Consider the following 15,453-nt stretch of genomic DNA (forward strand, 5'->3'; position numbering starts at 1 on the left):
TGAGAGAGAGAGAGTGGGGGAGAGGGGGAGAAGGACAGAGAGACAGAATGCCAAGCAGGCTCCACGCTGATCCCAGGATCATGACCTGAGCTGAAAGCAAGAATCACTCAATTGACTGAGCCACCCAGGCGCCCCCATGATAGTTTTTTTTTAACTGTTTATTTTCAGAGAGAGGGAGAGAGAGTGCACAAGCAAGGAAGGGGCAGAGAGAGGGGAACAGAGGATCTGCAGTGGGCTCTGCCATGACGGCAGACCACGACCTGAGCCGAAATTGGATGCTCAACCGACTGAGCCACCAGGCACCCTGATAAAGAGATTTTTAAATTTTTCATGATTTTTTCTTTTTTGCCTAGATCTTTTGGTGTCATATCCAAGAAAAACAAAAATCATTGTCAAATCCAGTGTTGTGAAGCTTTTGCCTTGTGTTTTCCTCTAAGATTTTTATAGTTTTAGATCTATAGTTGATTTACATTTGAACTATAATGCATAATGTCTGAATGTCCCCTCCCGGGAGACTATAAAGCAAATTCTGCTGATGCAAAAAGAGATTACTGCATACCACAGATTTAAACAATCTACATTAGCAGATGATATTAAGCTGTTAATAATTGTAATTCTAAAAGCAATATCCGGTATGGAGGAACCTCAAAAAAATGTAAGTACTATATGATCCCACAACCTCACTTCTGGGTATATATCCCAATGAATTGAAAGCAGGGCTTTAAAGAGATATTTGCACATCTATGTTCAGCGCAGCATTATTCACTACAGCCAAGAGGAGGGAGAACGCAAATGGCTGTTGCTGGATAAACAAAATGTGGTATATTAATGATATATATTCTGTGGTAAATACAGTGGTATAATAATCAGACTTAAAAAGAAAAATCCTAAAAAATAATAATGATTTGAAAAGGGGTGGGGGTGGGGGGGAATTGCCTGGCTGGCTCAGTCGGTAGAGCACATGACTCTTGTGTGTGTTTTTTTTTTTTTCTTTAAGTTTATATTCTATTTTTGTTTGTTTATTTTGAGAGAGAGGGAGAGAGTGTGTGTGCACATGCATGCACAGACAGGGTAGGGGCAGAGGGAGAGGAGAGACAGAGAATTCCAAGCAGGCTCTTCAATGTAAGCACAGAGCCCAATGTGGGGTCCAATCTCATGAACCTTGAGATCATGACCAGAGCCGAAATCAGGAGTCACTTAAGAGACACTTAAGCAACTGAACTGCCCAGGTGCCAGGAGCATGTGACTCTTGATCTCATTCATGGTTGTGAGTTCATGCCCCACACTGGCTGTAGAGATTACTTAAAAATAAAAAATAATAATAATAAAAAAAAGATAAAGTCAAACTAATAGAAAGTAGAATGGTGGTTACCAGGGACTGGTGGGAAAGAAATGAAGGGTTGTTGTTTGACGGATATAGAGTCTCAGGATTGCACAATAAGGTTGTGCACAACAGTGTGAATGTCCCTAACACTACTGAACTATACAGTCAAAAATAGTAAATTTTATATGTTGTTTTTCACCACAATTTTAAGAAGCAATATTGGCAGTGATTGAACACCATAGCCATCCCAAGACTGCACTGCTGGTGCCTTTTCCAAAGCTGCTGCAATTCCAGAGTCTGAAGAGTAGCAGCCTTGGGAAAGCTGTACTTCAGCAGCAGCCGGACTGCTTAGAATTCCAAATTCCAGGCCTCCCTCAACTGCACTGGCATCCTATTTTTAGTATATGGAGATCAAAGTCGTCGCTCTTTAACTCCCTTGGTAGGATACAGGGAAGTAGCCTTTTAGTCCTCATAGTTTACCTGTAAACACTGTAAAAAGGAACTTGCATTTGTGGGGTCCATTGGTGCCCTCCACCAGGCCAAGCCTTCAGAATCACCCTGTAGGCCTGTAACTCCAGCTAGGCGGCTAGGCCGTTCTCTAACATGGGCTTAGGAAAGGTTATTTTCGCGGCAATCATTCACATTCCTCAGATCAAAGTCCCTTTTCCAGACACGCCTGAGCAGGTGTTCTGTCTGTTAGCAAGCAGAAAGCGTGTTCTGGAATCATGGACTCGATTTTCAAAGCGCAAACAAATGCTTGTGGAATGAATGGCCCCAGGTGGAATGAAGCTTGTTCTCTTTTCTTCCTGAATGACCCGGGGACTAAGCAAGCCGCCGGTGGGGTGCACGTGCTATTAAAGGTATTCCCCATTTCCCTCATCTTTCTCCCTTTGGGTTTATTTGTAAATCATACATTGATTTCCTTGCAGGGGTCAGTCCTGCCCCATCGCGCCCTGCAGCCAAGACGTGCCCTAACTGCCGAGACGCTGAAGGCCCCAGCCCGGCCTTCAAGCCCACCCGGCCTAGAGAGGGTCCGCGGCTGGGATATGCCTCAGACCCGGGTTCCCGTTCCTCCCCCAACTGCCACTCGTTAGCTGTGTGACCGCGGTCAGCGCCTGCTCTGTCCTGAGCACGGCGGTCCCAGTATCCGAAGTGGAGCTGGTCCACGTCTGCCTCCTCTCCGTCCCGGCCGCGCCCCGCATACCCCGGAGCCTCCCGTGACAAACCCCTGACTGCAAAACCTGGACGCTGCCCCCCGCCTGGGAGCACGCCCCGCAGAGCCGGGGACAACCAGACCCGCACGCGGCACGTGACCTCGCCCGCGCGGCTAGCCCGCCGGCATCGGGGCGTGGCCTCACAGGACAGCTCTGCGGCGATTGGTCGGGGGCGGGGCCAGGCGGGCCGGAGCGGGCTGTGATTGGTCGGGGGCGTTCCAGGGCGTGGCCGCGAGAGGGGTGGCCGCGGGCGGGGCCGGAGGCGGCGGGAGTCACGGCTGGCTGTCCGTGCACCTGAGAGCCGACGCCCGGGTCTTCGAAGCTGCGCCCGCCGCCTTCCCCGTCGCCATGAGCCGCTTCAAGGTGTCCAAGTTCCGGCACATGGAGGCCCGGCCGTCCCGACGCGAGGTGAGCCCTGCCCGCAGGACCCGCACCCTGCCCCTCCCCCTCCCCAGACCCGCGCGGGGACCCCCGAGCCCTCCTGCCCCGGGGCGCCCCCTTCAGGCCTGGGCCAGGCGTCCGGGTTGTTCCGTCGCACCCGGAGGGCAGAGTCCGGCGCTCCCTGACCCGGTCTCTCTCTCTCTCCTCTCGAGAGACCCGCGGTTCGCTAGCTCCCCCGCCTCGCCCTGGGACCCCCAACTGGTGTAACCAGCCCGACCCGGCGGAGGCCTGAGGCCTGCGAGGCTGCCTGCCTTCTCCGCTTCCGGTCGGCCTCACTGGGGAGCCGCGGCCGGGCGCTGCTGGCACCAGCTCCTCCCTGCCGCCCGGATCGGCCCTGCCCGGGGCTGGGGTGTGGAAGGGATGCCTGTCTCTCCCCTGGCCTCCGCGAGTCCGGGTGTGTCAGCTGAAGAACAGGAGCCCCTCAGACAGAGGCGCGCCCCTCCCTCGGGCTTCCGCCGGCGCTTCCTTCTCTCGTGGCTGGCGCAAGAGCAGCTCTTCTCTTACTGGGGTGATGCTGCCAGGGGCTGGGTGGGGTCTGGGGAGGCCCAAGGAGGTGGAGCCCAGAGGAAGAGCTGAGCCAGGTGTTAGGGGGCGTCTCAGACCCCCGGAAGGGCAGCCGGCCTGATGAGAGGTATGCTTTAGAGATGATGCCAGTCCTGGTCTGCTGCTCCCAATGTTATTTGGAAGGCTTAGGAACTGACCTCTAGTAACCCCCTCAGGAGCAAAAGCACAGCAGGGTAGCCTGGGGCAGAAGCCCAGTTTTCAATCTCTGGACGATATTTTCTCTGTACTTCCCCTCTGCTCCTGAAACCACCACTGTGAACACGACCGCACTTTCCTTCCTCTGTACTGCCTACACCCCTGTGAGGGAGACAGCCAGCAAGCAGACAGGCCTTCAAGGGCTCTGCAAGTTGTAGTAAGTGCCCTGAAGAACAAAGGAGCTAAATGGCCACGTGGAGGTCATTCTCAGTACAGTGGTCAGGGTCAGCTGCAGGGAGGAGGTGACATTTAAGATGAGACCAGAAGGATGAGAAGCAGCCAGATACAAGAAAAGTAGGGTGGAAAAGAGCCTAGCAGAGGAATGGAAGGTGAGCCCCGGGTGGATGGGGGGCAGTGTTGGGGAAGCAGGGTGTGTCACATGAGTCCAGAGCCGTCCTGCAGAGCTCAAGGACCACAGGAAGAAGTTGGATGGTTTTCTTTAAAAAAAAAAAAAAAAAAAAAAAAAGCTTTTATTTTTTTTTTTTTAATTTTTTTTTTAACGTTTATTTATTTTGGGGACAGAGAGAGACAGAGCATGAACGGGGGAGGGGCAGAGAGAGAGGGAGACACAGAATCGGAAACAGGCTCCAGGCTCTGAGCCACCAGCCCAGAGCCTGACGCGGGGCTCGAACTCACGGACCGCGAGATCGTGACCTGGCTGAAGTCGGAGGCTTAACCGACTGCGCCACCCAGGCGCCCCAAAAAAAGCTTTTAAAAACGTTTATTCGTTTTTGAGAGAGAGGCAGAACACAGGTGGGGGAGGGGCAGAGAGTGGGAGACACAGAATCTAAAGCAGGCTTCAGGCTCTGAGCTGTCAGTCCCCAGCCTGACGCGGGGCTCGAACCCACGAACCGTGAGATCATGGCCTGAGCCAAAGTCAGATGCTTAACCGACTGAGCCACCCAGGCCCCCCCAGTTGGGTGTTTTCTGAGTGCGGTTGGGAGCCATTAAAAGGTCGAAAGTGGAGAGCATTGGGTAGAGATTGGCTCAGATTTGCATTAATACCGTCTTTCTGAGTGCCATCAGCGCTCCCTGAAAGGGTCTCGAGTATACTTGATGGGCCTTGGGGCTTGTCCCAGGTGGGCCTTAGTCCAGCAATGTAAACAGTCAAGCATGGGACCAGGGATTACAGAGAAAGCTTTAAACACTTTAGGTTAGGGAGAGGGGAGGACAGGTGATCTGTTCTCCTTTTCAGAGATATTCCCCGTCACTCTGAACAGTAAACATGAATCAGGAGGAAAAAATAATGCAAGAAGGTAATGTTCTACCCATGGCAGGTGAACACTGAAATAGAAACTTGCACGATGGGGGTGGTTTCCGGCGTGCTGTGGGTGGGTGGGCTGGAAAACAAGGCGGCTCGGGTGTCAGGAAGCAGGCAGGAGTGTTGTACAGTGCTCTGATACCAACAGAGAAAACGTGGGCCTTGTTGGTCTTAGTTTCAGAAAAAGTGCTCCTCTGCCCACCCCCCACCCCCCCACCCCCCGTCTGTGGGGGTGTTAACATTATCATCTTTTCGTGGAGGTGCATTGCTCACCTTTCTATGAGACTTTGTGGAGAGGCCTTGGTTCTTCCCCTTTCTGAGCTTGAGTGTTATCTCCTGGGGCTCGTAGGAGACACCCCCTGTACTTGGTGGAGGCCTTCAGCAGTGCCCTGGAGGAAGTTGAGTCTATCTTCTGTCTTAGGTGCTCACTTCTGCTTTCTCTGCTTCTCTCTCTCCCTTTTAACAGAAACAGTCCCCTGACCACACACACTGTTCAGTTGGCTTCTTGACTTCATTTAGCCTGAGGTCACTGCTGACAGCCTTCTCACCCTTATTAGAGATTTAATAGACAAAATTGTTCCCTCCATGACTTAGGTTATTATTTCAGGAACATTTTGAATATTCTAAGGGAGTGCGTGAATGGGGACAGGGTTGGATCTAAAGGAATGCATTTGTAGTGGTGCAGCTTTAAGGTCGAGTTCCCTGCATTATAACCCACCCCCTGCTTTAGTTACGATCAGAGGCCTGTCCATCACAATTCTTATTCTTTATTTTCAGGCCTGGATCGGTGACATTCGAGCAGGAACCACACCCTCGTGTGGGAACCATATCAAATCCAGCTGCCACTTGATTGCGTTTAACTCTGACCGTCCAGGTAGGAAGGTGGACATAGATTCATACGTTGTCATCCTAATTAGGATGGGTCGGAAGGGCAGACTCATTTCAGGTTGGAGGCTTAGGGGATCCTCATGGGGCTCAGAGGTCAGCACCATGAAGGGCCTTAGACCCCTACAAACTGGTCAAGTGCAGTAATCAGATTGATTTTGATTAGGGCATGTGTGTATACTTTGTATAAACTACACTGGCTGTGGGTTTGTTTGTTTTTGTGTGTTTGTTTTCCCCCTGGCTGTGGTTTTTAAGAGATTGGCCAGGAAGACACCGAGGGGACTGTCCCCTTTGTTTTCAGCTGATCCCCATATGCAGCCCCCTCCTCATCTGGGGGCCTGAGAATGGCTCAGGTCAGTAAGAACACCAAGATTTGAAAAGCTCCCTATGTCACTCGGGACTTTTTTTGTTGCTAGCGTTAACTCAGACCTCAAACTGACAAAAATCGGGTACCTCTTTTTTTTTTTTTTTTTTTTTTAATTTTTTTTTTCAACGTTTATTTATTTTTTGGGGGACAGAGAGAGACAGAGCATGAACGGGGGAGGGGCAGAGAGAGAGGGAGACACAGAATCGGAAACAGGCTCCGGGCTCTGAGCCATCAGCCCAGAGCCCGACGCGGGGCTCGAACTCACGGACCGCGAGATCGTGACCTGGCTGAAGTCGGATGCTTAACCGACTGTGCCACCCAAGCGCCCCTCCATTCAAATCTTTATTAACCCTCTGGTACCTCTTTAGCTCATATAAGTAAAAGGTCCAGAGGCTTTAGACAGAGCCATCTCTAGAGGCTCACATATGCCATTGGCCCTGACCTGTGTCCTGTCTTTCGGCCCCGGTGCCCTTGAGTGATAGCTTCTTTCTCAGGTAAAGCTGGGAAAAGGGGCAACCGGTGGCCCTAAGCTGGCCTCGTATGACCCACAATGCTAAAAAGACCACCTTTCCCCCAGTGTCTTCTATACATCTGATGTCACAGAAGGTTCTTGTAGGGGGTAAGAACCTAACTTTGGACTGACTGTGTCCAGAGGGTTATGATCTTATGATTGGTGGAGGCTCTGGGAAGGTCCAAGGCTGAGCTTTGGGTCTCATGTCCTCTGGGAGCCCTGGGCAGCAGACAGTTCCCATCAGGCCTGATGTCGGAGCCTCCATGTGTGTTTGACAGGTGTGCTGGGTATTGTGCCTCTGGATGGCCAAGGAGAGGACAAGAGACAGGTGGCCCACCTGGGCTGCCATTCAGGTGAGTGGAAACTGGACCCAGGAGGTCTGGAACTTGCTCCTCCCTCCCTGGGTGCAGGGACTCCTACGGTCCCATGGGTTCCCAGTCCCTCTTGCTGTCTTCACTGTGCATTTGTGCAGATGGTGTCCATATTGGAAGGCTGGGTCCTGGCTGGGAATTCCACTTGGGTGGAGAGAAGGGAAGCTGAGTGCTGCAGGTGGTTAAGCTGAGAAAGGGGGTTATGCACTGGCCAGCCCAGGCTCCAGGCTGATGCTGGCTCCCAGTCACTGTAGAGGACTCAACCCTGTGGAGTTCTTAGCCCCTTGTGCTCTCCTGGAACCCAGGAGGCACCCCTCACCACCAGCCATCCTCCCCAGCAGGGCTGCTTGGGGCCCTTCAGGGAGGGGTCTGGCTGGGCTGCAGGGCTGCAGACAGGCCCTCACAAAGAGAGCTTTTGTCTGCTGCAGCTGCTTCTGGGGGCGCCCGGCAGCCCGCCTGGCAGTCCGCCCACTCCAAGAGAACGGCTTGCTCTCCCCGGGCTGCGGCAGCCCTGGCCCAGCTGCCTCTTCTGTCCCTCTGCAGCTGCGGCGGAGGCTGTGGGCCAGTCTCTCTGGCTTGCTGGCGTTCCTGGCCGCCTGGCCGGCGACCTCGGCTGACAGAATGGGGCTGACCCTGGCTCCCCAGTCTGAGTGTGCAGCTCAGCATAGGGGTCTAGACGATGATGACGGCAGCTAACAGAGTGATGGTGGCCAAGATGGGTCAGGAGCCGTCTATGCACTAAGAACCTCGTCCATGTTTTCTCATCTAATTCTTTCTTAAAGCTCTTTACAACTTTACTGAGGTATCATTTATATTCCATTGATATTACTTGTTTTCAGTTAATAGTGTGATTACTTTTATTAAAGTTACAGAGGTAGGGGCGCCTGGGTGGCTTGGTCGGTTAAGCGTCCGACTTCGGCTCAGGTCATGATCTCACGGTCCGTGAGTTCAAGCCCCGCGTCGGGCTCTGTGCTGACAGCTCAGAGCCTGGAGCCTGTTTCAGATTCTGTGTCTACCTCTCTCTCTGCTCCTCCCTGTTCATGTTCTATCTCTCTGTCTCAAAAATAAATAAACATTAAAAAAATAATAATAAAAAAATAAAGTTACAGAGGTAGGTATCTGTAACCCAGTGTCAGGACGTTTCCGCAAAGGGTCCTCGTGCCCCTTTGCAGTTACTTCATTTCCACCTCTGGTGCCAGTGGATCCTCTTCCTGCCCCTGCTGCCAGGGTCTTGGAGCTCCCTCCGCTGCCCGGCCAGCTGCTGTCTTTGTAAATAGTCTTGTGAGGACGTGGTCACGCCTCTTCATTGACATTCAGCCTGTGACTGCTTTCTCCCAGCAACTACACAATTGAGTAGTTGTGACAGAGACCGTCTGGCCCTCAAACCCTGAGATAGTTACTGCCTCCCCCTTTGCAGAAGACGTTCGCCAGCTTTTGCTCTACAGCGCAGCCTTTTCTGGACACTTGACATAAATGGAATTACACCACACGTAGTCTTTAAAATCTGGCCTCTTTCACGGAGTTTCGTGATTTGAGGTTCGTCTGTGTTGTAACACGTGGAAGAAGTCTGCTTTCTCATCCACTCTTACACCTTTTTGAAGTAGATTTTTAACCATTTTTTAGCTAAGAAAACTGAGGCTTGAAGAGATCCGGAACCTGCCAACACCGGCACCGCGGTTGGCTGAGCCAGACTCGGAACCGGGTCTTGTGAGACCCCTGTGTCCTTGGTGCACTTGACCCATGGGGGAACTGCCCCGGGCTGCTGGTGTCTGTAGGTTGTAAGGCCCCGTTACTGGGAGGGCTTTGAGGAGAAGCTGGACCAAGCCTCTTCTGAGGGCTGGTAGCCTCACCACGGCCTCAACTGTTGACCTTGCCGGCACACTGCTCCCGGGATAACTTTGGCTCCTGAGAACCTGCTTTGGAGACAGTGGCACACTCTGTCCTCTTAGGTGCGGTGGTGGGGGGCAGTGCGGTGGGCTGGCCTCTGGCTGCCTCCCTGCCTTTGGGGGTGCCTTCTGCCTCCTGGCTCAAGGCCAAGCGGCCCTCCAGCCCAGCTGCCCAGGAGAGCAGATGGCTGGGAAGCGCTGAGAGAATAGTCCTGCGTTATGGGCTGTGGGGCGGCTGGGTGCTTGCTCCGATTTGGGAGAGGCAGTGCGGTGGTATGCTGAGGATGTAGGTTCTGAAACCAAACTGCCCGCACAACCACCAGCCTGGCCCTTTCTTAGCTGTGTAACTCTGGGCTGGTTACTTAACCTTTCTGTCCCCATGCTCCGCTTGGGGATGATGCCACAGTGCCATCCCGAGGGGTGGTTGTGAGGATTCGGTGAGGTAAATGCACGTACGGAACACTGGCCTGTCAGCTCAGCTGCGCACTCAGGTCGACCCGGTCGCTGCTTCTCATCCCCTTGGGAATGCCAGGTGGCTCTCGCTGACCACTGCCCTGTCCAGTGTGGAGCCCACAAGCAGGGTGGCATTGTTCTAGGAGTCTGGGCCAGGGCTGTCCCACGGGGTCCCTGTCTTCACTGCTCCTTGTCTTTGTCTCTTTCGGCTGGGGTGCCCGGAGTCTGGCTCTGGCCTGAGAGGAAAGCATACCTGCTTGACCCCACTGGGGCGGCAGGCAGCAGGGAAAGTCACCGTGCGCCTTGCTCTGGTGATGCAAGCCTGGCCATCATGCTCACACCCCCTGCTGGTTTCAGGAACTGTGGGTTTCCTCTCTGCGCTGTGGCTCACTCTGTGTGCCCCTGTCTCCCTCTCCTGGCCTTCCGGACCTGAGCAGTTCAGGTTCTTAGATTGCAAAGAACTGAGGCCAGCTCCAACTTGCTTTAGCCAAAAAGGGATTTGGAGGAAAGCTTCCAGAACTGAAAGCCTGGGGAGCTTCCAGAGCTGAAGGAGCAGCTGGATGTACAGGCCTTAGGAGGGTCCTGGCTAGGACCTGACGGCTCCTTCCCAGCTGGCTGCCCTCCCCCCAAGGCTAGTCCCTGAGGCACCCTGTCACCAGACCTCACTTCCTGGTTTAATTGCCTTATGAGAGCAGCTGGCTGCTCAGGCTCGGGTCAGGTGCCCTCTAGCCAAGTGTCAGCCCCGGTGGGACCTGAGGAGCAGAGAGCTCCTAGCCTAGGCCCGTCATCCAGGCCCCGCCTCCCAGATGTTCTAACCTCTTCTGGTCCTTCATATTCCCCAGGGCTCCCCGTGCCTCCTCCATGAAGCTGCCCTGACCCCTGACCTTGGGGTCCCCCTGCGTGCTCAGTCCATGTTTTGCCACGCCTGCAGAGACGTGTGAGGTGGTGAGGGTCTCCTAGGGCTGGGTGGCAACTGTCTGGTTTGTGAATACCTTGTGGGCCCAGAGCAGGGCTGGTACTCGCATTCATTCACATGTTGATGTGCTGAACCCCGCATTGCATTCTGGGTTTTGAGCAAAGGCAGGTGCTCAGTAGTTTGAGGAGCTTTGTGTCTGTCATCCTGCTAGCTTCCTGATGCAGGGCTTTGCCCGTTCTGGGGCATGTATATCACAGGCAGGGGTTTCCAGAAGTGCCTTTCCTTGTGGGCTTTCAGCCCGCCACCGTGTGGGCAGAGGTGTCCCCTGTGAAACCCTAGGCTGCGGTTCTCTGCCTTGGGGAGACATCACATCGGGCTGGAAACAAAGTTCTGGTGAGTTCTCATGAGGCCCATGTCAGTCGTTGCTCTCCCACAGACCTGGTCACAGACTTGGATTTCTCTCCCTTTGATGACTTTCTTCTGGCCACGGGTTCAGCCGACAGGACGGTGAGTGGAGCTGCTGGACAAGTTGCTCAATGCGCCTCCCCCTCCCCTCAAGGGCCCTCAGCCCCTCCACAGACCTCCAGGGCTGGGCTAGCCCAAATTCTCAGTTCCTTGATCTACACCAGCTCCCGTGAGCTTCTGTGTGCTTGCTGGGAGCTGTGGCCCTGACTTGCCATTCTGCTGCTTGGCTGCCTAAGGAGAGCAGGACTGGGGTGGTGTGGGACATTGAGGAGACAGAGCAGAGCCCCACTCCGTGGCTCCTGTCTCCCCCACCCCCGCCTCTAATTACACCCTATGATTCTGGGCTGGATTACCCTGGCTTTCCTAACACAGGATGCACAGCCTCTATGTCCAGGTACAACTCTTGGGGTTGGGGGCAGCCCTGGGCAAGACCAGCTGGAGTCTGTCTCCAGCCCTGGGCTCACCGACCTGCTGTTTCCCGTAGGTGAAGCTGTGGCGACTACCGGCCCCTGGCCAGGCGCTGCCCTCGGTGCCGGGGCTGGTGCTGGGCCCTGAGGGCGTCCAGGTGGAGGTACTGCAGTTCCACCCCACTGTGGATGGTGTCCTGGTGAGTGCGGCGGGCACCGCCGTGAAGGTCTGGGATGTAACCAAGCAGCAGGCCCTCACAGGTACGGGCCGTGCTGGCCTTGCCCACCTTGGGCGGCCCCCCGGCTGGACGGCACTCTGTTGCTTTATGTTTTTGCTAACGTGAATTTTAAAATCTGTGTTAAAGTTTCCTGTGTACGTGGTTTGAAAGGTGGTAAGATTCCAGCAGACGTATTACACATGCTCCATCCGTCCCCACTTCCTTTAGGCATCTGTTTTCATTTCATGTAGCTGTTTTTCTTCCATATGTCTAAATAACTTCCTCCTACTGTTATTTCTCGAACTGTATGTCACTTCGATTTTGAAAACAAACGTCTGGCTGCTTCTCTGCCAGGCGGGGATTTTGCTCTCTTACAGCCCCTTCCCCCACGCTTCTCTCGATTTCATGACCTAGCCTGTCTTAGTCCATCCCGAGTCCAGCTGCTCTAACACACCACCACAGCCGGGGCGCTCATTTCTCGTGGTTCCGGAGGCTGGACGTCCAAGATCTGGGTGACGGCAGGTTCCGTGTTTGGTGAGAACCCACTTCCTGGGTCACAGATGGTCGTCCTGGTGGTGTGTCCTCACGTGGTGGAAGGGACGAGGACACTCTCAGGGCCCCTTTCTTAGGGGTACTAATCCGGTTTGGGAGGCTTCACCCTTGTGACCTAATCACCTCTTTCAAGCCCTGCCTCCAAACACAGTGGGAGTTAGGCTTCAACTCGTAGGGCGATACAAACATTCAGACTACGCGTAGATGATGACAGTCTAGAGCCCGATTACTCAGTGAATGGTTACGACCCTGCACTGTGACCCCCACGGAGCCCTGGTGTTCTCTGGTGATGCCACTGAGTCGTTTCTGCCGAGGCCCTGACACGCTCGTCCCCTTTTTAGGGAAAAGATGCGAGGCTCAATGAGTTAAAGGACAGCCTTGCCTTCTAGAACTGTGCAGGGTGACCAGGGCGGGACACCAAGGTGGTGTCCCCATCTCTGGGGCTGGGACCCAGGGGCCAACCAAGGGCCCCCAGTAGCATAAACTACGCACAGAGAGCTCCTGGTATAGTCAAGGAGACCAGCTTAACCTTTGGAGCAGAGGTGAAGGTTACCAGGCAGGATGTCACTAGGGGGTCACCCAGCTGTAACTGCTGCGTCTCAGGTCCTCTCGTGCTGCCACTGTGCTGAGGGCCTTGCATGTTGCAGATGAGGTTAAACAACTTGACCAAGAACAAGGAGCAAGTGGGTGGCAGGGCTGGGATTGATCTCGGGGCAATAAGCCCTGGCATAGTGGTCCTCTGCTGCTGCAGAACAAGTGATCACAAAACTTAGGGGTTTAAAACAATTAGGAGCATCTGTTTATGTCACAGTTTCTGAGGGTCCAAGATCTGAGAGCTGCTTAGCCGGGTGGTTCTGGCTAAGGGTCTCTTACGAGGCTACAGTTGAGACACTGGCTTCGTCATCTGAAGATGTGACTGGGGCCGGAGGCTCAGCTTCTCAGAGGGTTCATGGACACGGTGCTGGCTATGAGCAGGATGCCTCAGTCCTTGCCATGGGGCCTGTCCCCGGGCCACCTGAGTGCCCCCACAGCATGGCGGCTGGCTGCCCCTGGTGGACAGTCTGGGTCTCTCTCCTTGTGTCCATAGCCTCAGGTGTCCCTTGGCTTGTACGTGGCGTCTTCTCCGTGTCTTCGCATCGTCTTCCCTCTGTGCACGTCCAATTCTGTGTCCACATTTCCCTTTTCATGAGGACCAGTCATATAGGACTAGGGTCCACCGTAATGATACCAGCTTAACTTGATCTGCAAAGACCCCGTTTCCGGATAAAGTTATAGCAGCTCAGGTGTTGAGGGTTAGGATGTCAGCATCCTTGTTTGTTTTTTTTTTACGTTTATTTATTTTTAAGTAATGTCTACACCCCACAGGGGCTCCAGCTCATGACTCCCAAGATCCAGAGTCACATGCTCTTTCAATATTGCCAGCCAGACGTCCCAGCATCTTTTCGTGAGGGAGACAATTCAACCTATAATAGGAGGAGCATCAAAAAATTTGTGGATGTATTTCCAAAAAAATTTTTTAACGTTTATTTATTTTTGAGAGAGAGGGAGAGGGTGGAGGAGGGGCAGAGAGGTAGACACAGAATCTGAAGCAGGCTTCGGGTTCTGAGCTGTCAGCACAGAGCCTAATGTGGGGCTCGAACTCATGAACCGCAAGATCATGGCCTGAGCCGAAGTTGGATGCTTAACTGACTGAGCCCCTATGCCTATGTGGACATATTTCAAAACTGTCACACTGGGGAAGGAGCAGGGGTGGCCCAAGCAGAGTCCAAGGTGGGAATGTGGCTCAGCCACGGGGTGGTGTCACTTAGGTGGGGTGTGTTGGTGAGTGACTGGAAGTAACCCTGGGTGGGAAGTGAGAGCCCGTCTGAGGAGCAGGGAGCCTCAGAAGGTTTTTGAGTGCAAGCGTGGCCTGCTGAGGGCAGGGCTAAAGGGAGAAGTCCCGGGTGCAGTGCAGCGTGTCTGGGAGGACATGCACCTCGTGCTCTTCCCGCAGGAGAGGGGCTCTTGCAGCTCCGGCCTGCACCCTGGGAAGTTATCCCCAGCCAGGTCCTCCTGCACCCGCTTCCCTGGTGCTCCCATTGCCCAGGGCAGGGTGGGGAGACACTAGATGCCCTCCTGACCTTGGCTGCTTCTCTACAGAGCTGGCGGCCCATGGGGACCTGGTGCAGGGTGCTGTCTGGAGCCGGGATGGAGCCCTGGTGGGCACGACGTGCAAGGTAAGCAGCTGGACAGTGAGACTTGGCTCCGTGGGGGGGGGGGGCCAGGGGGACCAAGGGCTTCTCTGAAAGAGAAAATGTGGGGTCTGCATACCTGGGAGATCCTCTTTCCAAAATTCTTTTCTCTGCCTTCTTGGAAGACCCATTTTCCAGGTGGGTTTTTGTTTTTGTTTTCATTTTTGTTTTTTTGGTGTCAAGTTTTATTTCCCATTTGGTTCATTAGACAGTAAGTTCCAGGTGTTGGCCTGTGCTCTGCAGTCAGCGGGGGCCGCTAGCCCCCAAGCAGTCCCTGCTGGAGGGCAAGGTGGTCGTGCAGCAGGGCGTGGTTCGCTTGCTCCGTCTCCGCTGGTGCACGCCCCTTCCCAGGGACAGCGAGGTGGGGCCTCCCTCGCTGAGGAGGGGGGGACAGGCGTTCCAGACAGAAGCACCAGCTGGACAGGTTGGGGCTGTGACCTCCCCCTCCAATGAGAAGCCCTCTCTGCCCTGATTCGCATGCCCTTAGCTCTTCACCGAGTGAGTGAGGTCGAGAGGGAGGGAAGGAGGAGAGTGGCAGGAGATAGTCACCACCACCACCGGGAGTTTTTACTTTATGGTTACCAGAGGAGCGTAGTTTGTGCCTGTTTTACAAATTTGGGACAGGAGTGGAAAAGTAAAAAAAAATCACCTGTAATCCTCCCCACCCAGGGGCGATGTCTGTCACCATCTTGACATCTTTCTCTCTGAACTTTTCTTAGGCATGTTTTCCTGTATGTGTTGAGATCGCACTCTCCACGTTACTCTACCCTGTGTTTTACGTTCTGTGTAATATGTATGTTTTCCAGTTCATCAGTAATTGAATGAACATCACAGAAAATATTCTATCATTCAGATTTACGAGTTCACTTGAGTTATGCTATTACAAGTTATAACATCTGAATATATTTGTATACAGATTTTTTGAGGGGTTTTGTTTTTTGTTTGCAAAATGTGACTTTCTTAAATTAAAAAAAAAAGTTTAAGATTATTTATTCATTTTGAGACACTGTGTGCACACACACTGGGGAAGGGCAGAGAGATGGAGTAAGAGAGAATCCATAGCAGGCTCTGCACTGTTAACACAGAGCCCAACGTGGGGCTCGAACCCACGATCCGTGAGATCATGACCTGAGCCGAAACCAAGAGTTGGACGCCTAGCCGACTGAGCCATCCAGGTGCCCCTCAACATAAC

At 53.6% G+C, this 15,453-nt stretch overlaps 1 protein-coding gene across 1 annotated transcript in view; it reads left to right on the forward strand.

Annotated features, from left to right (window-relative positions):
• The first annotated feature begins 2,784 nt into the window (after positions 1 to 2,784).
• Positions 2,785 to 15,453, forward strand: part of CORO7 (coronin 7) — a 57,753-nt gene continuing 45,084 nt past the window's right edge. The window contains exons 1-6 of the mRNA XM_086692149.1: positions 2,785 to 2,946; positions 5,777 to 5,873; positions 7,041 to 7,115; positions 10,825 to 10,895; positions 11,338 to 11,521; positions 14,170 to 14,246. Coding sequence (XP_086548275.1) covers positions 2,887 to 2,946; positions 5,777 to 5,873; positions 7,041 to 7,115; positions 10,825 to 10,895; positions 11,338 to 11,521; positions 14,170 to 14,246 — 564 coding nt within the window. The 5' untranslated portion in view covers positions 2,785 to 2,886. The remainder of the gene's footprint in view (positions 2,947 to 5,776; positions 5,874 to 7,040; positions 7,116 to 10,824; positions 10,896 to 11,337; positions 11,522 to 14,169; positions 14,247 to 15,453) is intronic.

This window comes from Puma concolor, chromosome E3, assembly GCF_028749965.1.
Source record: "Puma concolor isolate L17-30 chromosome E3, mPumCon1.1.hap2, whole genome shotgun sequence".
In the NCBI taxonomy this organism is placed as follows: Eukaryota; Metazoa; Chordata; class Mammalia; order Carnivora; family Felidae; genus Puma; species Puma concolor.